We start from the raw sequence: 27,939 nt of genomic DNA, 5'->3' as shown, positions 1-27,939 counted from the left end.
GATCTTTAAATGCAACCGTTTTGGTGTGTTAGGCGACAAAGTTGCTTCGATAGGACCTCAAAAGCTCAATTCCCAAAAAGATGTTGAAAAGACACGATGGTTCACTTAAAAGATTGTGATCACTTATTATATATTCGAAATCACCCCCAAACTCTGCACAGCCGAAGCAGCGCCCCCTATTACCTTCACCCAACCTCCGTCTCCCACACTGTGGCCGTAGGTCATACTCCAAAAATAGTAGTTTCCTCCAAGATGGCTTTCACATTAGTCGTACCAGCAGCATTTCATCTAGTCCTTCTTTTGTGTCTATAGAGGGCAGATCACACTCTCTCTCCCTGATTGGACGCCAGGGCTAGTTGCCTAGGTTACGCTTTGTTGCTTCCGTGGCCGTGTGTTGACCAATTTACTGTCTATCACTGCGACTATCAGCTGTGTCTAGAGAGGCATTAGAGCCCGTCTTGGCTTCATTGCAGTTTTCTTCATCGCCGGGAATCGCGCGCAACCTTACGAATGTCTCAGCACGTGTCCAGCATGAACAAAAAGAACCTGCAGAAGCAGGCAGAAGCACTGTCTAAAGTAGTAAAGCACTGTGAGTAGGCTTTCTCTGCATGGGGTGCTGTGGGTTCAGGGGACATTCATTAAAGAGGCAGTTGGGTAAAGGGAACGCTGCGTGTGGAGGAATTGTGAGTATATGAGGACCATGAGTAAAAGATGTATCGTAGGAGAGGGTGAGGGGTCTGGGAATTCAGTTGCGACATGAATGTGGATCGTAGTGCGAAAGTGCCTCAGTAACGTGGAAGCACTGTGTAACAGGGGCTATTGGTATAAAGGTATTTTTACTTTAAGGTACATGAGTAGAGTCACTGGAGGACTACGTGAGTGGAGAGTTTATTGTGAATACGGAGGGCACAGTAAGCATGTGGAACCACATTGGCGTGTGTGCTTGCTGTGTGTGCAAGGCGACTGTTAGCACAGGTATTTACTAGTACAGAAGTGTTGAATACACGGGCTGCCTGTGAGTATTAGAGAAGCTCGATTACAGAAAGTTCGTTTTTCGTTCAAGGATTCTTCGAATACACGGAGAATGCTGTGGGTAAAAGCTGATGAGAGCACATGAATCGGTACCGACGTGGATGAGAGGGGTCTGGAATGTTGCACTGGTTGCAGGAGCGTGTGATTCGATGGGCATGGGATGAGGGGGAGCGTGTGTGTGTGTGTGGTACTGCTAGTTGTTTTTTAAAGTGAGTATGTCATTTCCAACTGAAAGGCCTCGCATAGCACCTGACCCCTTGCAAATCTGTGAAAGATAAAGCGAGCAGCACAGCAGAGCACCCTTTGAAAGATTCGTCTATATCCATGACTTCCCTTAGCTTGCCATGCACAAATAGTTTGCGTTTATGTCCATAGGCTAATGTTCTTAACATGATGCATAACGCAGTTTATAACACAACTTCTTTTACTGTGTGTATTAAAGTGCTGAAGGTACAGTGGTTAAATATATTTTTGAGGCCCTCAATATGTTGCCTTTTTATTTTATTGTTTAAAGCCTGCTCGAGAGAAGAAGAGCGCTGTACAGAGGGTGGGTACCTGGCATCTTTTATCAGTAGCTGTCAGGTCTGTGCGCTGTTATGTGTGTCCATTGGAATTAGTTCTTGGTCAGGTGGTGTTGAAAGAGCCATGTTTTGAGAGATTTGTGAAATTGGAGAATTGTGGTATTCTGAGCTGACACCGGTATCGAGTTCCAGATGGTGGGTGCATGACAAGAGAAGGATTGTTTGTGGGTCCTCTCTTTGTGGATGAGTTGTGATTGAAGCCGGTTGATCAATTTGTTGCATGGGGAGCATGTGCCACCAGATATGTGGAGCTTACCCACCAGGTATGCTGGTGTGCTACTCGTGACTGCTTTGTAGATGGTAACATGCAGTCTTGAACAGTATCCTGGCTTGGAGTGGAAGCCAATGTATTCACGCAGGATGGGTGTAATTTGGTCAAATTTCTGTGCTCCTGTAATAAGATATGCTGCCGCATGGTGCACTGTTTTTAGTGGATCCCTGTTAGGAGAGCATTTTCCCCCATCGATGTGCAAGACCACAAGGGCTTGTACTGCGGTCCGGATATCCTGTGGCAGGATGAAGGGTTTGATTTTTCAACAGGTAGAGATTCTGAGGCAGCTATTTGGGCCTCCTTGGCTATGTGTTTCTGGAAGAACAGATTGCTGTCAATGGTGAAGTCTAAGGATTTTGCTGAGTCTGAGAGTTGTGGATCAAATCCTTCCTGGACAAGTTGTTTTTTAGTGGGCGGACTGATGACGAAGAAATCAGTCTTGGATGGGTTTAGTTTGAGGTAGGCAGTCGACATCCAGGACTGGATGATGGCTAGGTAATCACGTAGACAAATGTTGTACTGCGCGCCATTTACTCTCATGTACAACTCTGTATTGTCTGCGTATTGTTGGATGGCTATATTGGGATCTTTGAGGAGAGTGCCTAGAGGCTCCATGTAAAGGTTAAAAAGGATTGGTGAGAGGATGGAGCCTTGCGGAACTGGAGTCAGTTAGAATGCAAGAAGTTCCAGAGAATCCCATCCTGTCTGCAAGGAGGGAGAGAAGGATGTAGTGGCTGATGGTGTTGAATGCAGACAAGAGGTTAAGAAAGACAAGGAGGCATAAGTCGTCCTTATCAATGATTTGGAGAGCATCATCCACCACCTGGTTGGTGGCTTTCTTGATGATACACTTTGGGTGGAACCCTAACTGATAGTCATTTAGGAGGTGAAGTTGTTTGATTCTGGCGAGTAGTTGTGAAGCAACAACTTTTGCTAATAAACAGATTTGTAGTGGGCCTGTAGTTGGCCAGGTTTTGTAGATCTTGTTTTTTTCAAAAGATGTCGTATGAGACCAGGAATGATCCTTCTGCGAGGGAGGCACTGATGATGCTGAGGAGTGCATTGAGCATCAGGCCTGTCAAGTGTTTAATGATGGATGCCGGAATTATATTGTCAGAATAAGAAGTAGGTTGAAGGGAGGCAATCATTTTTAGGATAGCTAGGGGAAAGTGAGTAGAGAATTTGTTCCTGAGTGGCAGTGTACGTGCCGGGTGCAGGGGATGCTAATGCTGTGAGAGGTTGATTTAATGGTCCCATGAATTTTATCTATTTTTTCAATAAATAATGTGTTGATTCTGTTGCATTTTTCCTGAGTTCGTACCTCCAGGGTTGGGTGAGGGTTTGCTACAATGCTTTTGTCAGAGCCTTCCTCAAGTATCCACTAGGGGTATTTGTCTCGTCGTGTAGCCGAGGAATTCTTCCTACAAATGTATCGCTCTAGCTTGGACAGTGTCACACAAGCAGAACAATAAATTAGTGGAAAGACAGCATGCAGATGGAGACACGGGAACCACCAACCAGGAGCACTGGATTCGGAACACCGTAGTTTTGACTGTAAGTAAAGCAGGTTATCAATAGAAAATACTGACAAGCCAATAGTATTCTTGGTATAAGTAACACACTGACCTGATACAAGAACAGAATAGCAAGATACAAAGTGAAAGCGGAAGCAGGTCAGTGATTCGTCTGCAGAAAAAGATGACGGCAATATGAGTGCAAGAAGACTGATAATCGGACAGAATACAGGGGAGAATCTTACCATGCCATTCTCCTGTCGCGGTGTGATGAATCCTTGTGAAGTGCAGATGAAAAAATCACCAGGTACAAGGCTATCCCGATGGCACAAGGACGCTTACTGTTCCACCTACGCCGACGGCACGAGGATGCCTCAGTTTCCCTTGTACAAGCAGGAAGTTTCTAGTCCATGTACAAGAGACCTCCTAGTCCAGATCCGTGATACCGAAGTGATGATGAGTAAGCACAATCCAAGTATTTCCGGGTGACAAAAATCAAAGTCCAAGGCAGTCCAGGTCACATCATTAGAAGACTGTAACAAGATCAAAAACAATATCCGTAAGCAAAACGAAGCCGAGGTCAAAAGGATGCTGGCAGCGCCGATACAAAATGTATTCAAAGCGGGTCCAAAAGGCAGTCCAGGTTGGTAACAGAATATCCAAATGAATCGGGGAAACAAGATTAGGAGGAAGCGGGAAACAAGATTGAGGAAACAAGGAATCCAAGCAAGATTCTAGGAACAAAGCAATAATGCCGCCAAAACAAATTCAGAAGCACTGGCACAATAGAGGGGAGGGGCTTATATTGCGTGAGAATGCATAGACGTTCCACGCTGCATTGTGCGAGTCATGTGATGAGAGGTCGCCAGCGTTGCCAAGCCATTCTCCAGGCACCTGGCTGCGATCGTATTGCCACACATGGGAGTCTCTGTTTGTTTATGTGTTGCAGGCGCACCACAAGAGAGGTACGTAACAAGAGACAAAACCTTTTTTCTTCTCTTGACCCGAAGATGGACCTGACAGCTTTACTACTTCTAAGAGGCTGCCGCAATGGTGGTGGAGTAGTAAGCAGCTTTGGCCTCGGTATTCCGAATTCTATGGTTTGTGTGCAGAGATTTGAGGTTGGTGAGGTGTCCCAAGTTATGGTTTTTGCGCCACTGTTTCTCTAGGGCTCTTATTGAGCATTTGTTGGATGCTAGCTCGGGGGTGTACCATGGGGCAGATGGTTTGGTCTCCAGATCTTCTTCTAGTTTTCCATTCAGCAGAGCTGGGAGAGCCAGGGAATTCATGAGAAGGGCCGAGCCAAGGGGTCTGGCTTGGCTCCAAGGGCCAAACCTGGGACGAGCCAGGAAAATGGCTGTGTAAAACCCAAAATACAATATTTTGCCTGGTACGGAAAAGTGTCAAAATCCAGACATGGCTAACATCCTGTGTTCATGCCTTAACCAAGGTGTGTGATCCTGGGCCTATCATTTAATCTCACTGTTAAAACAACATTTTTAGAAAAAATGGATGTCAATAGTAAGGAAGGAAGAGACCCATGCAAGAGTCACACCAGTTGTACAGCTTTTGTGTGTCATTCACACCTTTTACCTTTTGTCATACCAAAACATGTGATTTTTAATGGATTGGGATACCTGCCCACCATCAGAGACACTTTAATGTGGTGGCCATTGTGCTGGAGATTGGCTGTCCGAAGTGGCTACTCCTATGGTGCAGCTTGACGGCAATAGGTGCATTCCTTTAGCGATTTTCGAAAGCAGGAAGCAGAAGCAAATTAACTGTGTCAGGACTGTAAGGAACTCATGGTGGCAACAGTAAAGACAGACACAAGTGATCACAGTTCAAGGGTGTTTATTATTATTAAACTGTATATGCGGGTTGGAAAAACACCTAATCTAAACCGAAATCTAATATGTGAGCAAACTACGACTATCAAATAATAATAATGCAGTCCTAGTGGCGTCATGTCAAATAAAAGGGCCTATACTAAGAAAAACCTATTGCCATTCCTTACGCTAAATACAAACAATACGTGTGGGATAAGGTTCACAGGAAAGAAAGTGTTCCCAAATAATAAGTCAGGATGCAGTAAGTCGTGGTCTCCCTTCCAAGTTTTGAGCAGGGGACAATGTAGGACTTCGGAGCACAGCACACGCTCAATTTTTCCCAGTATGAGCTAACAGTTCCGCTTTCAACGATCAGGTCCTTCGGTGGTTAAGTCTCTTTTCTACAAAAAGTCTCTTGGCTCTGAGAAGCTGATGTGTTCCCAAAATTAATTAACAAAAGTTCCTTTCTGCTTGCACATGGAGTGATGCCTTTTCACCCCTAGATCCCCCTCTTCCGGGCTCAGACCTCTCTCGAATGTCAGCCTCCCTCTGTCGGGTTCACCATGACCTTCGACACAATCTCATCTGTGCCACTCATAAATCTTAATGTCTTTTTAAACAGTTCACTGTGGGCATCACTCTGCATTGTTCACTCTTGTCAACACACTGTATATTGGGACTTCAGACTTTGCCCCCCTGTTCATTGGCTTCCCTCTATCGGGTTCACTCTTGCCAACTTTTGCAATTCACTAAATACGGGATTCACTTCCCTTAACTTCACCTTCACTTGACGTTCAAAGACTTCCGACTGTACGGAGGATTTTGCTATGGTAGTGGTCATAGCAAAATCCTCCGTACAGTCTCTTGCGCCGTTCTCAAGGTCTTCTGATAACGGTAATTTCAACCATAGGGTATTCGTCTAGAGTTTCTCAAGTAAGCATCTGTGTGGTGCCTGCCTCCCCCGTAGCTGGATTTCCCTTCTCGTATGGAAATAACAGTTCTTTGTACTTTCTTCACTTAGCCAATTTCGCTACTTTTGTTCAAACGCAGTTCGGTTTCTTATCGGTTCTCCCCTTGACTCACCAGCTGTGATGAATTACTTTTCTCTGGAGTCGAGGCCCGTACCTCAATGTCAAGCGTCTGCCGTTGGGTTAATTATCAGCGGAGGAGGACCTCGTATACTGCTGACATTTGTTGCAACACACGCTGGCTATTGTTTGCGGTCTTACATTCCCTTCTGTGGAGGCTTCACAGGTCTGGTTCGAAAAGGGCAAGATTGCTTCTCTCCTTGTCAACCTCTCTGTTCACGCCGTCTTTCTCCTCCTCTTGAACTGCTGTGCTGCGTTAGCTCTCTCGTAGTGCGGTTTGCCTTGCTCATTTTGTGCTCTCGTGCTCCACCTTTTTTCCCTGTGGGGAACGGAAAGGGCCGTCATGTGTGTGTGATTCTGGCCAATTGCCTGAAATTGCCTGACCCTGGCATTGGGACATGTCGGGTACATCGCTCTGGTGTTTGTCCTTCGTCTTTCGCGATGGGTGAAAGTGTTTGTGTTGGAAAAGAGGGGGGTTAGAGTATCCTACAGGGTCGAAAGGGGAAATGGTGTTATATGGAAAACTCAGAAGGGTGAGATTGGTACAGTTTGGGAAACAAATGGGAATGACCGGGATTGTTATCATGAAATGAACAGGGGTGAATGTGGGAGCGGTAGTGTTTTGTCATGTTGTTTGGGGAAAGAATAATCAGAGGGACGTGGAGAAGAACGATGGGAAGTATTTGGATAGAAAACAGAAATATCGGGATTAGGGGAGAAATAATTCTTGGGTGCAACAGGGTTTGGGATCCCAGGGGATTGGTTATAGACGGACGGTTCATTGGATCTGGGCAGGGATGATTCAATGGAAGGAAGGGAGGCAGATGTCGTACAGCCCACAAAGGCCTCAGAGATCTCGTCCTCCTCACCTTCTTCCTCGCTATAATACTGTGTCTCACCTGGGGTATTTCTGTCATGAACCCGTTCGGATGGTGGTGGTTACCACGGTTATGGCTTCGCCGCCATTGATCGGTCCCATCACGCTTCTCACGTTGCTGCTGTAACATTCTAGTGGTTTTCCTGCTCGCCTCAGCCAGAAAAGTATTTCTTCCCAGCTTTCCTTGCGGTCTGCGCGTTGCAACCGTCTTAGCTCTGATCCTACGGTCACACATTAGTTTTCTCCTCTTGCGCTTTACACGGAAACCTGCCTTTCTCTATTGTTTTCCTTACCTGTTCTTTCTGCCCTTCTTTTCCCTTCAGGTTGGCACGCTTGCTTTGTGAGTTTTCCGCTCTTTCCTCCTCTTGCCTCGTACCTGCTCAGCTTGTTTACCCTTTTCTGTTCCTTTTCTGCCACCGCCTTGGCTTGCCCCAGCTTGGAATTTTCTTTCCGCTCTGTAGTGGAACTTTCGTGTCAGACACGGCTCCGCACATTGTTGTGCTCTCTTCCTCTTACCGCTACCTGCCTCCGGCTCTACTTCAACGGGGTTCTACATTAGGCGCAGCCTTGGACTTCGGATTCAATTGTACCTGTTGGCCAGCAACGAGGGATATTCACAGGGGTTTTTTCCACCTTTGGCTTTTCCGCCCATGCATTTCCTGCTTCCGGGACTGAAGTCGTGGAGTGGTCCAGTTTGGGATCCACCACGGTTACTTCTCGTGACAGGATCCAGGCATCAAAATCGAAGAAGGACTATCTGGCTCACCGACAAGGAATCAAGGAGACAGACTCCAAACAATCAGGTGAGGAGAGTGGTGATTCGAGGGAGGACATTGACAGATTGCAACGCCAAAAACCTACGATGGGCACCTCAGAACAGGTTCAGGAACAGATGCAAGAATTGTGGAAGGAGTACAAAGCCTTTCCCAAGAACTACAGACAGTTAAGGCTGAAAATGTGGTATTAAAACAACTGATCTCTAACCGAGAACAGGCACCTCTTGAGCTACCTCCAATTGCCCTATCGTCAGGCAAATTTGATGGTTCTCCGAAGAAGGTCAAGGAATTCCTGGAGGTGGCTACGGTGTACTTTACATTCAGACCCCTAATGTTTTCTACTGATCAGGCAAAGGTGGGATTTCTCATCTCTAATATGATCGGCAATGCTCTTGTCTGGGCTACTCCTTTAGTGACAGGAGGTGACCCAGTTTTGCAGGACTATGGTGGGTTTCAGACCGTTCTTAAAGATACATTTGAGAGACCAGAACTGGCGTACACTGCTACCGAGGACCTCCTAGATGTCAGACAAGGGTCCTCCGATGTTCTTTCGTATATCACCACCTTTAAGACCTTGGCTGCAGGTGCCGGATGGACAGAACAGGCTCAATATGCCATTTTTCGTAGAGGTCTTAAGTAGGACATAAAGGACGAATAAGCCCGGTTTCCTCGTCCTAAAACATTCTCGGATTTGTTATCTGCATCACTACAGATAGAACATCGTCTACACGAACAACGTCATTAAAGAAGACGCTACCGAGGAAGTGTAGCAAGCAATGAGCCTCCGCCAAGTTCTTTCTCACCTATGTCTGCTTCTCAGGATGAACCCATGCAGATAGGAAACACTCGGTCTCCACTCTCCTCTGAAGAAAGAAGACGGCGAAGAGAAAGAGGGTTATGTCCTTATTGTGGTTCAGACAAGCACCTTCTCAAGGAATGTCCTGAACTGCCTCAACAACGATCGGGGAAACAAACAACCCCGGAGCTAAAAGGGATGAGTGTCTGGGGGTTTTCAGATGCATACTGTCCCTATGTGTCTTTATCTGTTTCTACTAAAGTAAACCAAGAAGATTCCAGGCTGATGGTGGTCAGTGTCAACATCCAGGTCGGAGACAAACTGGTGGATACCTTAGCTCTCCTGGACTGCGGAGCTGCAGGAAACTTCGTATATACTCTATGGCCCGACGAGGTGGGTCTTAAGAGGCTACCCCGCTTGGAAGATCAGAAGGTGGAAGGAGTGGACGGTACCCCACTTTCCTCAGGACTCATCACGCAGACTACCAAGACCCTGGAAATTAAGATCTTTCAGCATACCGAAAGAATAAGATTTGACATCATCAGGGCGGCCCATTTTAGGAATAACCTGGCTAAGGAGACACAATCCTCACATTGGCTGGGTTTCTAACCAACTAAGCTTCAAATCAGAGTACCATAAGAAACAATGTCTTCCACACCAGTCTTTCACCAAGCTACAACCCGCTCCTGCTTTATGTCAAGAAACCTCAAGCATACACGCATTGCCACATTACTGTGATGATTTCCAAGAGGTGTTCACAGAGGTTAGACCTGCTGCATTACCACCCCATCGGCCGGAGGACTGCTCAATAGACCTGGAGCCCAATGCCTTGGTTCCGTTTGGCCGGATGTTCTCATTATCCCAGACGGAAAGGAGTGCTTTACGCACCTATCTGGACGCTAATCTACACAACGGCCTCATTCAACCCTCAAAATCTCCTGCTGGAGCTCCATTGTTTTTTTTAGCTAAAAGAGACTCAAAAGATTTGCGGCCATGTATAGATTACCGGGGTCTCAACAAGGTAACGATCAGAGATCGCTATCCTATGCCCTTCATAGCGGATATCATAGAGGCAGTACAAGGGGCACAGGTATTCACCAAGTTGGATCTGGGCAATGCTTACCATTTGTTACGCATAGCTGAAGGGGGTGAACGGAAGACTACTTTTCGTACTCCTCTCGGGTTGTACGAATATAGAGTGATGCCATTCGGATTGGTTAACGCCCCAGCAATCTTTCAAAGATTTATGGACCGCATGTTCTCCGACCTATTGTATGTTTCGGTAATCATTTACCTGGATGATATATTGGTATACTCCATCAACAAGAACGAACATGAAGAACAGGTTCAGAGCGTACTGAACCGTCTCAAGGAAAACCGTCTTCTAGCCAAACCCGAAAAATGCTATTTCGGAGTGTCTAGCATTCCGTATTTGGGATTCATATCAGAACACGGTATTCCTATGGACCCCCACAAGGTATCAGCCATCTTAGATTGGCCCTCTCCTCCTTCTATCAAGGAGGTTCAGAGGTTTCTGGGTCTCTCTAATTTCTATAGAAGATTTATTCCCAGGTTTTCCGAAACGATACTACCCATAACTTCTCTCCTCAAGAAATCATCCGGACCTTTGTGTGGACGACATCAGCTGAAGACAGCTTTAAGCATCTCAAGACGCTTTTCTGCTCTGCTCCCATTCTTTTACAACCGGATCAGTCGAAACAATTCATTGTTGAGACGGATGCCTCTTCAGCAGCCATTGGTGCAGCCCTACTCCAAGAAAAGGAAGGAGTCAAACATCCTGTGGCCTATCTCTCTCATACTCACTTCCAGCCAAAGGAACTATTCGGTTTTGGAAAAAGAACTGTTGGCCATGAAACAGGCCTGTGAAGAATGGCGTCCTCTCTTACTCGGTGCCAACCTTCCGTTCGTCATTCGAACCGACCACAAAAACCTCAAGGTCCTGCAATCTTTGGAATGTTCGAACTCTCGTCAGGCCCGATGGGCATATTTTTTTTCACAATACAACTTCAAAATTACCTACCTTCCGGGTTCACAGAATGTTTTGGCGGACGCTTTATCTCGCAAAGAGCTTACTGCGGAATCTGATCCGCTTCCTCCAGAACCCATGCTTCAACGACATCAGATTGTAGCTCAAATCAACACCTTTTTACAAGAGGTCAAGGAGGCCATGGAATTGGAGCCTTTGAACCATAACCAAACGCCTTCACAGGAATATCAACTCAAAGATGGTCTCTGGTTCTACAAGAATCGCTTATATATCCCATCGGGTCATCTTCGCAAGCAAGTCATAAATTGGTGCCACGACCGCTTGACCGCAGGCCATAGGGGCCAAGCGAACACTACCAAACTCATTGGACGTTCTTTTTATTGGCCAAACCTCAAGGAAGAAGTCCGATCCTACATATTGTCGTGTCCGATATGTGCCATGTCTAAGAATCCCACAGGCAAACCATTTGGCCTACTCACTCAGCCAGATATTCCTCAACGACCCTGGGGGCATCTATCCACAGATTTTATTGTGGATCTTCCCCTCTCCGAATCTTGTACCTGTATGGTGACAGTGGATTCCCTTACAAAGATGGGCCATTTTTCTCCTTTGGAGGGATTACCCACTGCTACTAGAATGGCGGAAGTCTATGCCAGAGACATCTTTCGCCTGCATGGGCTCCCGGATAAGATTACTTCGGACAGAGGGAGTCAGTACGTCTCTAAGTTTTGGAAAGCGCTGTGCAGACGGTTGGGCATTAACCAAGCTCTGTCCTCTGGTTTCCATCAACAGACAAATGGGCAGACAGAGAGACTTAACGCCACCTTCGAACAATATCTCAGATGTTACACCAACCACCTGCAAGACAACTGGGTTCAGCTCCTTCCCACTGCCGAGTTTGCCTACAACAACTCTAAGCACTCAGCTACAGGTATGACCCCTTTCTTTTGCAACTATGGTGTTCACCCTAGGGCAATTTTTCCCATCTCTTCAATACCAATCAATTCCCCTACAGTGGAGTCTATCATATCTTAGATTGTTGAAGCCCATAAGACATCCAAGAGCAGTTTGGAAACGAGCCTGAGCATATATAAAAGACAGGCTGATGCTCATCGGCGCGAAACCCTGGAATGGGAAAAAGGGACAAAGGTGTGACTTTCTACCAAATTCCTACCTCGATGGATCCGACCCTCTAAGTTGTCCCCCAGATATTTGGGTCCATTTCCTGTTCTGGAGAGGATTAACCCCGTTGCCTATAAGATCAAGCTACAGCATCATCTCAGACGCATACATCTAGTTTTTCATTCCTCCCTTCTCAAAGAATTTCATCCTGAGACGCGACATAGACCTGGTCAGTCACAAATCTTGCCCCAGGGCGAAACCCAAGACGAGTATGAAGTTTGCAAGATCCGTGACTCCAGGGTTTTCAGGGGGCAACTCCAATACCTAGTATCTTGGAAAGGATATCCTAGGTCGGAAGACTCCTGGGAACCAGTGCACTTCCTTAAAGCTCCCAGACTGCTGTCTCGTTTCCACCGATTACATCCCTGGAAACCTGGTGGAGGTAGTATTAAGAGGGGGCATACTGTCATGAACCTGATCGGATGGCGGTGGTTACCACGGTTATGGCTTCGCTGCCATTGATTGGTGCCATCACGCTTCTCACGTTGCTGCTGTAACGCTCTAGTGGTTTTCCTGCTCACCTCAGCCGGAAGTATTTCTTCCCAGCTTTCCTTGCGGTCTGCGCATTGCAACTGTCTTAGCTCTGCTCCTACAGTCACATGTTAGTTTTCTCCTCTTTCGCTTCACACGGAAACCTGCCTTTCTCTATTGTTTACCTGTTCTTTCTGCCCTTCTTTCCCCTTCAGTTCGGCACGCTCGCTTTGCGAGTTTTCCGCTCTTTCCACCTCTTGCCTCGTACCTGCTCAGCTTGTTTACCCTTTTCTGTTCCTTTTCTGCCACAGCCTTGGCTTGCCCCAGCTTGGAATTTTCTTTCCGCTCTGTAGTGGAACTTTCGTGTCAGACACCGCTCAGCACATTGTTGTGCTCTCTTCCTCTTACCACTACCTGCCTCCGGCTCCACTTCAACGGGGTTCTACATTCGGCACAGCCTTGGACTTCGGATTCAGTTGTACCTTTTGGCCAGCAACGAGGGATATTCACGGGGATTTTTTACGCCTTTGGCTTTTTCCCCCATACATTTCCTGCTTCCGGGACTGAAGTCGTGGAGTGGTCAAGTTTGGAATCCACCACGGCTACTTCTCGTGACAGGATCCAGGCATCAAAATTGAAGAAGGGCTATCTGACTCACCGACAAGGAATCAAGGAGACAGACTCCGAACAATCAGGTGAGGAGAGTGGTGATTCGAGGGAGGACATTGACAATTTCCCTGAGCACAACCCTGGGCTCCCCCATCCAGGTGGTCCTCTCTCTCTCTCTCTCTTACTCTCCTAGGGTTGGGGGTCTGAGAGCATCAGCCCTTTCCAGGCCACCTGAATAAGGGATTCTCGAGGCTGGTTTGTGAGAATATCCTCAGGTTTCTCACAGGACGTGCGCTGCTGTACCGTTGTCAGGGGAGCTGCCCATGAGAGATTGAGCTAGACTGGAGAAGCACAGGCTTCACTGCCCAGGCACCCAGGGAACTGGCTCTGCTGTCCAGGTAATGGAGCGATCACCATTTATCCACGCTCCAAGCCTTTCCTGATCGGGCTTGGCTGGAGACCCATACCTAGCAGTGAGTGCATTCTGCACCCTGCATATGGATACGGGTCACTGGTATTGACTGTGTGGCATAGCCAGAGCCTTTTTGTGTTAGTGTTTTGGGGAGAGTGGGGGTTGTTACTTGCATACTTAATTAAATGGATTGATATTGTGCATGTTAAACAGGTGTACTTTTGGCAACTTTTGCTTTTTCACATGCTGTACCGCTTGCACTTTACTGTTGTATTGAAGGGAGCAGTTTGAGAAAGACCTGTGAGGGCTATCTACTGGAACTTTAATTCCTCTTCAATTATTCTCAATTCCCTTCAATTGCACTGAGTGAGTGCCACAAGAGTACCTAACGGCCTTAAGGCCTCGAGGCGTAGAGTGGAGAAGCTACCACAGTGAGCATACTATATTTGTATCATTGACCCTTTGATAAAACTGACTAATAATGAAAACTGCCAAGCTTTGTGTTTATGGACTAAGAAGCAACTCAGCAAAACTAGGCAAATGTTTGTGCAGTCCATCAGCTACTAGTCGTCAACAACATGGTCCACCGCGCTCAAAGAAAGATAAATATGTCAGCACGCAGGAGGCACAGTCTAATATAGCAGGATTCGTTGTAAGTGCAAATCCCACTCTTCTGCTGAAAGACGTACCTCTGCCTGGCTGCTTGTCATCGCCTCATGATGGCCATGCTGTGAGTGGCGTTAATGCCTCGAGTATTGACAGCAAAAACTCTTTGCTAAATATGTGTAGTGTGCTATGTAGAGATTCGCTGGGTGGCGGGGCTGGAGAAACACATTTTTTGCCCCATTTCGATAATAGGTACCAATCTATCAGCAACACCAGATCTGGAAAATATTGCTTCGCCACCAGGCGCCGTCTTGGCCTCTTGCATCATTAAGCGCCCTATCCTCCAAGGTGTTTTCCCTGTTTGAGCTATGCTAAAAAATTGCGAAAGAACAAATAGACATCAAAAAAATCCTAGCTATGGTTGTGGATGTTATTTTGACCAATTGCGATTTGTGTGGAATTACCTCTTAGCAATATAGGCTTAGAAACACAGTCCCCTGCCCGACCTCCTCTCCATAGCAACCTTGATTTACTTTGCTCTTAGGCCCAGTCAGACCCTCTTCTTCCGAGAGCTAATGCCAACATAGATGGATCCTTAAATCCAGTAGCTGACAGTGATGCATCCTCTCTACAAGAGTGGGTGGACAATGTTGATATCTCAGACCTATCAGTATTACCTTTGGATGTAGATGAAATTATTGAAATCACTACAGTATCTCCACCCCGCCAAGTGGGAAACGGCGGTGTAAGAAAAGAGTGCTGCTCGCTCCCGAAAATTTTGCTGGTGTCTCGCAAAACTATTACTTTTAAAAAGGATCCAAATCACCTGGCTAGTGCAGGTGTGCCCCGAACAACAAATGATCAAGGTTCGGAAATTCAATCCTAACTCGGACTCTCACCGGACGGCACAACACAGCAAATGTCATTACGGGCTCATATGGATAAGTTGGTCATTGGGTGGGATGCCCCCATTGTGAAACCTCAATGCCGTCCTTGATACCTGGTATCATACTGGAAACAACATGGAATTGTGGTCTGGCAAGCAGGCCTGTACCAAGTGGAGATATACCAATGGCCAGGGTGGCTATTGAACTGCCGACTGACACCAGGTCTTTGGGACCATCACTGGCGGTTGAACTACAAAAAAAAAACCTGCAGCGCAGACCACTCCTTGTGTTCCATCAGTAGCTTCCTACATAGAAGAAAACTTGGTGGACCCGGCCAACTGGCTGAGTTATGGACCCATGAATGACTACACTCTACCAAATCCGTAGCCACAGGTTCCCTGCAACAGCCATCAATACTGGCCTCATCAATATTTATCTGTTCGATCACAAGCCACACAGCAGTCATAGGTTAACCCTGAATTAAATCGGCCTCGGTGGCGGTAGGTAAATGGGGGAAATGATCAAAGAAATTCATTCCTTGGCAACTAGCCCATTTATAAACCGAAGCTACCTCTTGAGACTATTTCCGAAAATCCCCTGCCTTAGAGCAGTCTGCTCAGAAAACATCTTGTATATTTAGCTTCCTGAGGCTGAGAGCCACATAAACTGGGCACTTATTGAATTTGTTTCTCCCATTTTTATTTCTCGGCTTCCAATTAATCATATGCCAAAAGCAACTTGTGGACCGTTCTCCATCAGTTAACCATTGTGCTGCCTTTGTGGGACCGGAAGGAAAGATAGTCCGGGAACTTCTATTGCACTGAACAGGACTGCTTGATTTCTACTCCTAATTGGAAAAATCCTGGTTAAAAGCAAGCAACTCTCAACCATTGGATCCCGGACCACCTGGGATCACCCCCTATTGAAGTTTGGTGACTAGGAAAGAAATTCACTGGATTTCTTGGAATACTCATGGTTACAACTGTTTTCTGTCAAATCATTTGTGGTGTACACATTTGTTATCCAGCGATATTTTTTTGCTCCAAGAAACTTGGGTAACGGGCATTTGTGATAGATGGTTTTAGTGTGCTTTGCCACTGTGCCTCCTCTCTGGAGAGAGGTCGTGGTATGGGGGTTGGGAGGGGGGTATTGGGGCAAGATCAGAATTCGTATTAAAATAAATTCAAGGCGGGCCCCTCCGATTCACAGATCTTGGCCGTGATATTGGATGGCCCCTCTTTTCCTGAAAACAAGTGAACTCCCTCCTTTTCCATCTGAATAACCCAGCATGTACTGTTGTGGTTACGTATGCAGAGTCTGAGTATATTGTTACTGCACATCCTTTTGCTGCGTGGAGGGCCTCAATCAATGCCACTAATTCTGCAGCCTGAGCGGAGTAGTACATGGGCAGATTTTTCTTTATTCGGGTCTCATACTTTGTATGATGAGCGTTGACTTTGACCTTTCCAGTTGTGCTTTTTTTCAATAGCGAAGGTGGCAGCTGCAAGCGTACCAGTGGAACTTCCTTTAGTGTTCTCATGGGTGCTGTTCTCATTTTGTATGTATTCACTAGTTTTAGCATTTATATCGATCGTTATCTTCATCCCAATAGCTTTCTTTGCTGTCTTTTGACATTGTCCAATGATGATTCTCACAACACAGAATACCAGCAATATCAACACTAGTATTGCTCCTAGTAGTTTGAAGGGAAGGCATTTGCCATCCAGGTCAGACACCATGAAAACAGGACGAGAACCAGTCATATCCTTCAGTCTTGTCTACTTCTTCTTCCATACTCGTATACAAGGTTGTCAGAATAGTTATTGCTTCTGTCAGGGTTCCATTGTCTCCATCATGGGCAGGTGTGAATGTACAGCAAGAAGGCCTGATCTTGGCGCACACGCCTCTTTCCTCCATTGATGTAATTAAGTCCAGGACATACCTGTTGTAGAAAGTCGTAAGCCTGATGGCCCTCGGTTGTTCTCTGATTGCATTAAATCCTTTTATTGTCGTGTTGATCGTTTGTAGAGCTCCCATCTGGTGATTTATAACCACTTGCATTGCAGTCTGGTGTCCTGGAATAAATGTAGATGTAAGTAGCATTGCCGTCTTCACAAATAGTTTATGCTCATCTGGAATACTGTCATAAGCTTTTATTGATTTGGCTCAGCAATAGTTCTCTCTTTTCAATTGAAGGAGGGTCATTGACCTCTTCTTTCTCTGGTGTTCATCCATTTTCGGAAACCTTTCAATCTGAAGATCGCTTTGGGGAATTGCTAACGCAGTAACATGTATGATTACTATAGAGCATATTCCTCCCCAATTCCTAGGCAGCTATGATATGGCGTTTATAATGTGCCTATACACAAGTGTTTCAAGGCACGATGAGGCAAGGGAGGGGGAACAGAGGGAAGACGGACAACGATCCTGCTAGGCCAGGTGTCAATCAGATAGCGCAAGTGCATGCGAAGGGGGAGGGAGGGAAAGTGCAGTACATTAGATAAGGAATAATAAACAATAAGTAAAATACGGCCAGCTGGTGGCAAGTGCAAGGGTAAGTGTAGACATCAGGTGTCAAGTGCTGGTAGTGGAACTGTAGGGATACAGAAAACAGTCCCTAAGTGCAGGGGTTGCCAGGAAGGCATTGCAGGTGTGCGACTGGCGGGGAGGGGACCTGGGCCCGAGATCAGAGGGTGGCCAGGTAACCATTGCAGTTTCAGTTTCAGCCAGGGAGAGGAGGAAAAAAAGCAGAAGAGAAAGGTTTTGAGGTGCTTCCGGAACCAGAGATGATTCTCCTCAAGTTTCAGGGAGGCTCTTCCAGAAGGGAGGTGTTAGGCAGAAACCTGTGCAGTTCCCTCTGGGACCACTGCAAAAGATTTAAGTCTACAGGTGTTGGCAGTAAACCCACTTGGTAGCAGTCTGTACCACACAGATTCACTGTGGTAGCTGTGGCTGAGCAGTCAGACTTCCCTCAAGAAGAGTTAGGCAGTATACAGAGGATACATAATAGGTACAGAGGTCCAGTAGCACAAGCAAACGCTGACCAGAGCTAGGTGTAAAAGTATAGACTTATTTATTAAAGGTACACTCATAAATTACACTAGCACAATAGAAAAGATAAGAAAGTCAAACACAGTTACTATTACTCATATGTACATCCCTAATCATTTGTTGGACAATTCTAAGTTACTCCCACTTATTTTCAAACAGAGGTGAGCGCTTAACGTTAGATGACACTCCAACAAGTATTACCAAAAGGGAGGGAAAAGGCAGAAATAAAGAGAGCAGTAAGGTAAAACACTTGTCACATAAGGTTAGCAAAGACAGTCAATGGTGGAACAAGGAGAATTAGTTTGGGGCCCGCTTTAGAGGGAGCCAGGCGAAAAAATATGCCCAAGATCACACAATGTCCTCAGTCTTTGCAGGTGAGAGAAAAAGGTTTTACTACGGTTCTGGAAAGTTTAGTTAGGGTGTCCCAGACCTACCCAGGTTCGAGAGCCGAGGGCTAAATCTACCCCGTACAATCGGTGGCAAGGGAGGCCGGGCGGAACACAGTACCTTTTAAAAGTGGAAAGGATCCTCCAGCGGTGGTAGTTGTTCCTGGTAGTGGGTGTAAGTCGCGGCGTCGTCCAGGGGAAGAAGTGCTCCCGGCGTGGAGGAAAACTGCAGATCGTTGCACTACCAGGGAAGAGACCAGCCGAGGAGTTTTCCGGTCACAAAGGATTTGTACCCCTCTTTCGCGGTTGAGGTAAAAAGTGGTATCCCGGTTGCCAGGGTGCTTGGCACAGGCAAGGCGGCCACGAGATGCTTCGGGACGGCGAAAAGAAGGCAGCAACTGGTTGTCCCCACCAGTTAAGGGAAGAAGACTCTCTGGCGGGAGATCTCCTCTGTCGTCGGGAAAAGTGGTGAGACGGTTCTGCAGGGCTTCACCGGTGGTATCGTCTCGGCAGGTCGGCTCGGCTTCTCCCTCTTCGGCTTCTTAGGTCCTGGGGCGACGTCTGAAGTTCCAGTCCCCAAAGCCCTGCTTTTATGCAGCAAACCCCCATTCACCCAGCCTAGCTGTCACTCAAACATGCTAAGTGGTGAGCCGGCCGGCTCACCACTTGGGCCAATCAGGACGGAGTGCGACTTGAGTTACCAAGGTAACTCAGTCCAGGGTGCCTAAATCCCCCTCCACCCCTCCTAAGTACCCCAGACAGAGTGGCACCACTTTGGAGGGCTTCTGTGGAGAAGCCCGCCAAAAGTGGAACAAAGGGCTCCACTTTGGGTCAGAGTTACAGAGGTGAACACCAACGCCATTTTAGAATCAAGTTTTGGCAAAAATTACCAACCGGAGTTATAATAATAAAGAAATAACCCGGCGGTATGTTCAAGGCTACCGTAAATAAATAAATAAAGGTATTAGCCTAAAACAATGGGAAATCCCATAGGAAAATATTTGCGGTTGAATATAAAGAGTAGTTTCCACTGCCACCAGCCAAAACTCGATGAGGGGGGACGGAGACGTGCCCCCTCGACTAACAGACCCCGGGGCAATGCAATTGCCCCGGCCAGTACGTCCACAATATGATGGTTTGTACTGGTTCTGTTCAGGATTTGAGACTAGTAAAGTCAATGGTGACTTTACAGACCCTGGGAGACAGTAGTCAGTCCCAGGGTATGGAGTCTATGTTGGGGGGTCCCTAGGACACCCCTGGGTTACGGCACTGAGGGTGCGGTGTAACCCATCTCACAAAAACACATGAGGCCCTATGGAGTAAAAGACCCCATAGCCCATTCAACACAAGGCAAACCAAAAAAAACACACTCCAAACATGTCCAAGAGTGAGGGTAAAAGAGTCTCACTCTTGGCAGGAGAAAAAAATAAACCCCAAAAATCCAGCAAAGCTGCTGGGGGACTCACTAGGTTAGGAAATTCAGCCTAAACAGAGAATTCTTCCTAACAGGAGGCCACAGCTGAGGAAAGAGATCTACCACCAACTTGTTGCTTGGAGAAGCGACTGACCCTGAGGGAGTTGGAGGCGTATGAGCAAAGAGCTCGAGAAGGAAGATCTTTAGGAAGCGAGAGCTGAAGGTATTGAGGCCCTTGGCCCCAGAAGGCCCTGTGGACAATGCAGAGTGTTTTGAACTTAATCCTCGCCGCCACTGGGAGCCAGTGCAGAGATTTCAGTCCTGGAGGGATACGATCCCTGGGCTTGAAGCCAAGGACAAGTCTCGCAGTACTGTTCTGGATGAGTTGCAGAGGGTGGGGAGTAGAAGCAGGCAGCTGCATAAAGGCTCTGGATCCACAGGCCCAGTAGCGATCCATTAGTACAGCAGTGCCACCATTCATTCCTGGTACATCGATTACCTGTTTGCATCCTTTGTTTTCTACAACTAGAACCTGTCCTTTGTTCCTGAAGCATGTTGTCACATTTTGTGTAGGTATTATAGACCCCCCTCCTGCTTCATTGTCAACCCATGTTAGCAGCTTAGAATACTTAGCCCATGACTTTAGGCATATGTCATTTACTATTTGCACTACACTTAATGATTCCTACTTCAATAAGTATGCAGTGCATCCTGTACTGGTGGCAACTCGCCCATACACCAATCGCTGAGGTCTCTCCCAGCATCCTGGTGCTCCTGATGTTTCCTGTATGTCTGAACATCCCAGCCTCTTGATTTCAAAAACCTTTACTTGTTCTCCAGTCTCGGCATGAATATATAAGCATCTTGTTCACTCAGCCTATATCTTTTACCATCTTTTGTGTTTTCACATAAGCATCTTCATATGGAAATGATCGCCATCGTAGGGTTGGCCATTTTCCTTCGAATTATCCTCTGGTTGTGCATGCTGCTATATGGCTGAGGCACTTCACATTGTGTGCAGGTATTTCTCTTGCAATGAATGTTCTGGCTGCGTTCATGGCATAGGGGATGAAAGGGCGTACATGGCAGCTTTCATCTGGCGTTCTCTCTCCCACCTCCTTCATGTGCTGATACCGCATATTATTTTTTAAATGGGCAGAATTATGAAGATATGAGTTTATATCCTCATCGTCTTCTGCATCTTCTATTTGCTCAAACAATTTGTTCAGAAACATTAGGGAAAACATTGTACCTTTTCTAGTGATGACCATAGGAGCATCATCACTTAATATTTCATCTGTATTATTAAGACTCAACTGTCGAAAAGCCGTAATGAGGAAGAAACAGACAAATCATTGTACAAAATGACAATATAAGCATCAATCCAAATGAACGTATTGGTCTTCTCACTGGCATGGTACCTCTTATACTCTGAAACATTGTCATTCTCTTTTTCTTTCAATGTGTGTTTAGGTCACTTTTATTGAGTTCTTCTCTTTTTTACAACAAATATTGCAGGATAATTGTAATGATAACCCTGAGATGGATAGGGCCGTTTTTAGGATTTCGCAAAAATGTATCTGCATCCACGTCTTTTCCTGCTAAAGCTAGGTAAAACTGGAGAATATAGGTGAAAAAAGCATGCAAAAATGTATGCAATGTTAGTTATAGGTAACATGAACTGAAATATGTATATACGTTGTTGCTTTGTTTCTGGCACATTGCTCCTTTTTCCTAACTAGAAATTATTCAGAAATTGCTGTAATGTTTTAGACAGTGTAAAATATGCTGTGCAATCTTTGTTTCATATTCTTGTTGTATTATCTGCCTTTAGTTCAGCTGAAAAGAGATTCTGGAACTTCAGCAAGTCCATTCACTTGCTACTAAGCTTTAGGAGATGTCCATTTGTTCCAGAATCTTTTTCTTAATCCGTCGATTCTTTGTCCTTGCCTTTGGTAGCCGCTCTGGTCCGCATGCGCAGAACTTCTTCTCTTGCTTTGCAGTCAGTGGTTGTCGGAGGGGTCGGTGTGTCTCCTTTGTAGAGCTTTACGTCATTCAGGTGCAGCCAGGCTCTTCTGTTTTTTAACTTGACAGATGTTGGCGTAACCTCCTCTATTAGGTATGGTCCTTCAAAGCGGGGCTTATCCCAAGTGCGCACAAAATCCTGTGCTAGCACCTGGTCCCCTGTGTACAAACTAGACTGCTTCAATAGTTTACTCAGATCACTAGTTGCGCTGTCTTTCTCAATCTCCTTCGACCCTTCCCTCTGTTGCTGTTGTGAAATGAAAGAAACGCTAGCGGTCATATTTGTCAAATCATGCATCTCATCACCTAAAGCCTTTGCTACACTGTGGGCATCAGTTTATATTCTAGTGGGAGGAGCAAGAGGTATTCTCATGCAGCGTCCAGTCACCAACTCATGGGGAGTCAGGTGGTGATCTGAACCAGGCTGGTTTCTCAGTGCGAACAAAGTAAGGGGCAGACAATGCAGCCACCCATTCTTCAGAGTCATCTTCAGTTTTGCTATCCTTTCCTTGAGAAGTCTGTTTAATCTCTCACATATACCATTGGCATGTGGGTGATAAGCAGACAAAAACTTGTGTTTTATGTCTAATAAAAGCACTATCTGTTCAAATAACTCATTTACAAAATGCGGGCCATTGTCGGAGCGCAGGACTTTGCACATGCCCCATCTAGGGAACACCTTGCGCACCAGGAACTTGGCAGCGCATGTAGCATTTGGGATGTGTGCATGGACCTGCCTTGATCCATCTAGAAAAGGAACAAATTACCACTAACCTGTACCTATAGCCATTGCATATTTGCAACATATTCACATAATCTGTATGTATATACTGAAAAGGACCATTAGGTCTTGGGATTGCTCCTCTCAATGTCCATAATGTGTGTCCTGCCGTGAAATACTAGTATACAATACAGTTCACAATAAACTGTGCCACATGTTCTAACAAATTTGGCAAGACTCACTTGTTGTGTGCGTGGGGGAGTGAAGCTGCTCCAACGCCACCTTCAATGATGGTAGAGGCATAACTGGCTTTCCAGTGCTATCCTCTCTCCAAATAGCCTCACTGGGGGATAAAGAACACCCCCGCTCCTTCCATAAATCCTGTTCTTCCTGTGACGCTCGATCTTGTAGCTCAATTAACTGTACAACGGATAACATATTAAAGCCTTCCGTCATTACCATGCACCATCCTGACAATTGGTTAACACTCTCTGCATCAAAGTTAGAAATATTTGGGAAACATGCTGCCCTTGTGGCTTTTACCTCTGAAGCTTCATTAGCGCGAGAAATCAACTAATCAAATCTGCCCTTTTAGTATGGGCTGTGTACTTGACGACTGCGATAGACAATGGAAGTTTAAATACTTTTTTAAGCTTATCCAATAGCAGTGCATGTTGCACTGGTGAGCTGTCTGCGTGGAGGAAACCCCTCCTTTTAATCATGACAAAAATCTCTGAAGCGCTGCGATAAACGCCACTAATTCTGCAGCTTGTGCTGAACATTCTCACTACAGTGGAGGTTTCGCTTTGCTAGCGTAATTATTATTGTTTGAATTTGATAGTTGGTTATTCCATTGTGCGACTGCTTGTGTGTGTGGGAGCTTTTGGTTTCACATTCCTGCTTTTTCTGCTAGTGCAGAGAGAAAAGCACTCTCAGCTTGATAGAGCATCTAGCTCCGGTGCTTAAACTACATTAGCCAGACTACCTGGGTGTCTTCTTGTGCAAACATCTGGCGCTTCTGCGACAAGCCGGTCTTCATCGGTCCGCACCGGACGTTCTACGAGCTACAGCTTCGGCTCTTGGCCTTAGGCACCCTGAAAGCTCTCTTTCAACATACGGCTATAGCTTTTCATTTTACTTGAAGAGGACATCAGCGGGGCGTTGCGCCGACGTGTTGGAAAAGTCCAGTCATCGCCGGTTGGTACCCAGTTGGCTCAAGAGAGCCCTGATGTCTAATATAGGGCTTTCCTCACTGTCCAATGACCCTTCCTTTGCCTTTATAAACAACATTAGGCCTGCTCATGCAACAGGGAGCTCACTAGTTTACAGTAAAAGATCTAGCATTCTGCAGAAGTATTTAGACATGGGTCTTCAACCCTGCAAAGATGCTAGTAGTAAGCCCAATTCATTATCTCCTCCTAGAGCAGGGTATGCATAGACTCCTACGGAGGCACGCTAGGATACTCCATTGGTGATCCAGGGGGGGTTAATATATATTTATTGGCAATTCTCTGCATTTCTGTACATTATTTCTTTAAACCGAGTGTATTCTTGTGTTTGTAATTGTTGATGGTTTTGTTTATATAATTGTAAATAAATAAATAAAATAAAGATTTGCATAGCACACAATTTGATATGATATTGCTCCCTGATAAAGCAATCTGTATAGAGCATATTCCCTCTCCCCCTGACAAAGTACCTGGTGTACCCCTGACTATTAATGATATTGCCTCAGATCAGTCTCTTTCCGCCCAGTGGCCCAATACTCTGAAATGTCTGTTGCTAAATACCTGCTTGCTTTTTAAACATGCAACTGAGGTGGCCGAGTTTAGTTTGGATAACAAACTTGATATATGTGCCCTTACTGCAATCTGGCTCCATGCGGCAGCTGGCCCTGCTATCTCCTTAACCATCCCCGCAGGGTATAAGCTCCTATGCTCTGACCATTCAGCGGGTCATGAAGGGGTGTTTGCCATTATTTATGAGGCCTCTCTTCATTTTCACCAAATAGTGGACTTTGCAGTGGCAAACTGTGAAATTCTGCTGGCCAAGTTAGCCATTAACCCTAATACCACTGTTTACATAATTTTGGTCTACCACCGTGCGGAGAAAATGCCTGACTTCCTTTTCCGTTTCAGTGACACGATCCTTCCCCTGCTCAAACCCTCCTCAAAAATGATCAATCTGGGGCATCTGAATTTAGGGTTGCTAGACCCAACGAACAACATGGCCAATCTGGTCAACTCTATATTGCTTGAACTGGAATGTTGCCAACCCATAATGTTGAGCTTAATAACATTAGGGTTTCCCCCTGCCCTTGGTCAGACCACTGCTTTGTTCTCTTTAATGTGCCCATTCTCGCTAAACCCCATAAAAGGTACCAAAAGCTGGACTAAATACAGGAATCTGCATAAACTTGCAGCACACGGCTTGGAGCCACACTTTGCAGGTATGCTGGTCAATCTACCCAACCTGAATACGGCAGACGCCTAGCAGAACCATACCAGATAATGATGAGCAGATCTATTAACCATGTGGCACCAGAGAAAAAACCTCTGGTAAAGGATGCCCTCTCTAAAGTATGGTAATCTGCCGAAATCCAAAAATTAAAGGCAGAAAAGAAACAGGCTTTCCAGTTATGGGTAAAGAAACAATCCCCTGATAGTAAAAGCAAGTACGCCACCACAACCAAGGCACATATCTCTGTCATTTTCAAAGCAAAAAGACTCTTGTACAACAGTAGAATTGACAGTGCTTCGTCCAACTCTAGAGAGCTCTTCAAAATCCTGAAAGAACTTGAGAATCCCTTTCCTCCTTCCAATAAAAATGACTCCTAATGGTGTGTCAACGTTCAGGCTGCCATGATAAAAAAAAGTTGACACAATTAGAGAAAACGTGAGTGTTAAGCATGCCGCTCAGCTCTTTGTGTCGACGACAAGCGCACCCTCACCTCCCACAATTCCTGCTTTTACATTCAGAGCAGTGACAAAAGCAGAAATGACAAAGCTGTTGTCCAACCTTAAATCCACCGCTAGGAAGGGAGATATCTGCCCTGCATCGGTCGTCTTTTGCATGCTCGCTTGCAGCTAGCTCCACTCATCACTAAATGTGTGAACTTCCTATTCCATGAAAATGTTGTTCCTGCCCTGATTAAGCAAGCATGGATCTCCCCACTGCTGAAAAGCCATCATTGGATCCAGATCAACCTGAAAACTACTGTACTATTTAAAATATACCTAATCTGCTAAAAAGTCTTCATAAGTTTGCATGCACTCAGATCCAGTATTTTTGGTTATCACATAACCTACTAGGCCATAAGCAATCAGGCTTCAGAAGTGCTCATAGCGCCGAATCCCCCTTGTTAGATCTGAAGGCAAACATCCTGAATAGTTTTGAAAAAGGTAGCACAATACTCCTGATGCTCCTTGATCTATCTGCAGCCTTTGATCTGGTGGACCACGACACACTTGTCCCTAGGCTACAGAATTCAGCCTAATTCTCTTGCGAGGCAGCAGAGGGGGTAAACTCGTTCCTTTCCGGACGGAAAGCAAAAGTATTCTTCAATGACTCAATGGCAGATGACTTTCTGGTCTCCTGCGTAGTACCCCAATGGGCATGTAGATCTCCCACTTCTTTCAACATCTATACTATTCCATTTTTTGAGATGTTGTAAGCTGAAGGTGTGATTTTGGCAAATGACATGGATGACACACAATGCCTGATTCCACTTTCTGGGGACTATGTAAAAGTCACCTACAGCGTCAAAAACATCTTCGACATAATTGAGTCATGGATGGTGAACAACTGACCTAGCCCTTAGCAACATGAAAACGGAGCTCATGATCACATGCACTGCGCCCCAGCTGCGGAAGCTTGGGGGAGGAGTACCAGTCCTTTACCATCGGAGGATGCACCACGTTACCCAAAGTAAAAACTCGGTGTCAACCTGGATCAGGAATTTACCATGAAGCCTCACATTAAGTCTTATCTCCAGCTCGCCTTATTATCTTAAGTTTCTTGCACAATGTACGCCCCTCGAATTGTGCCACCATTGCTAGGGTAATCATTGGGGCTCGTCTGGATTGTGCTAGTCTTTTGCAAGGCATTGGCAAAAATGAAATGTCTCACTTAGAGGTGATCCAGAACAACGCAATCTGCGTTCTAGAAGGGTTACGGAAAAATGATCACATCTCCAATGCCAGGAGGGCTCTGCATTGGCTACCAGTGGACAGTAGAGTCACCTTTCGAACTTTATGTATTATGCATAAATGCCTTTATGGCACAATTCCCAAGTATCTGGCCAGCAGACTGTCTTGGTTGCCTGCTTGGAGAGTGCTCTGATCTAATAATTCCCACCTGCTACAAACTCCCAGATCCTGGCTGTCCATTGTTGCACACGGGTCATTCGCATACTCTGCACCCAGATGTTGGAATGCCCTAGCCCCAGGCCTAAAAGCCTCCGGCAGCTTCTCCACATTTAAACAGGATCTCAAAACTGTACTCTTTCATTAACCTCACATGATCACTCATGCCCCCGGATTGGGGTTTCCTCACTATGTCTATATCTAATATGCGTGTGTCATGACCAGCGCTCTTATGCCTTCGGGCCTTGTGTACGCGCTATACAAATAAAACAAAGCAAAGGCAATCTTGCACTTGTCACTACCTCGAATTCACCATTCTTTTTTAAATTTCACTACTGCTGTCTCATTATGACTTTTGCCAGTTGTTTGATCAATTTTTGAAGAATCATCAATAAAGAAGACTTCCGCCCCTCTGAGGGTATTTTCTCTAACATGGAGAATATCATAGAAATCCGTATACGGCGGTGCAGTCATGTGCATAGTCGTCTTTCCCTATTAATTCTGCTGGAAATGTCACTGGATTCACTGTTCTACAGTGGGGATGATGGAAGCACCGGCACCGTTAATAAGTGCCGGTGCTTCCGTGAAAGTCTGCGGGCGGATGCCGTTCCACCTGCCAGGTCTAGCCCTGGCAGGCAGGGTGGCTCCCCCCGCAGACTTGTAGTGTGCCGGTCCGTTAACGGTGCCGGTAGTCTTACCGGCATCGTTGTTACCAGACCGGCACACTTGCAATGTGGCCCAATGACTGTAAAATATTTTGCTGTAGCTGGGATATTACATAATATAGTAGCTGGATTTGGAACTAGAGGAAACTCTGCTTCGACAATATTATTGAGAGGGCAGTGATCCTCAATAAATCTCCATGACCCCTTTTTTTAATTTCTTTACAGGACACACAGCTTTGTTGTGCAGGGATTCTGATGTCAACAATATTCCTTGCTGCATTAAAGCAGAAATGCTTTTAAATATGCCCTCATCTGCTTCTCTGGACATGCTTTGCCCATGGCAGGAAATTCCCAGGCTTGAGCTTGATTTGAAC

The 27,939-nt window shown here is 45.9% G+C and overlaps 1 protein-coding gene across 3 annotated transcripts in view; it reads left to right on the top strand.

Annotated features, from left to right (window-relative positions):
- Positions 1 to 371: 371 nt before the first annotated feature.
- CLXN (calaxin) overlaps positions 372 to 27,939 on the top strand; it is a 246,767-nt gene continuing 219,199 nt past the window's right edge. The window contains exon 1 of one of the 3 annotated variants that reach the window (XM_069648446.1): positions 372 to 589. In XM_069648446.1, the coding sequence (XP_069504547.1) occupies positions 511 to 589 (79 nt within the window). In that variant the 5' untranslated portion in view covers positions 372 to 510. The remainder of the gene's footprint in view (positions 590 to 27,939) is intronic. The other 2 variants (XM_069648447.1, XM_069648448.1) reach the window with 2 other exon arrangements.

The sequence above is a fragment of the Ambystoma mexicanum genome, chromosome 2q (assembly GCF_040938575.1).
Source record: "Ambystoma mexicanum isolate Mex_15411 chromosome 2q, UKY_AmexF1_1, whole genome shotgun sequence".
NCBI lineage: Eukaryota > Metazoa > Chordata > Amphibia > Caudata > Ambystomatidae > Ambystoma > Ambystoma mexicanum.
Note: the sequence above shows the minus strand (reverse complement) of the source record. Positions and strands in the feature narration are given on the sequence as shown.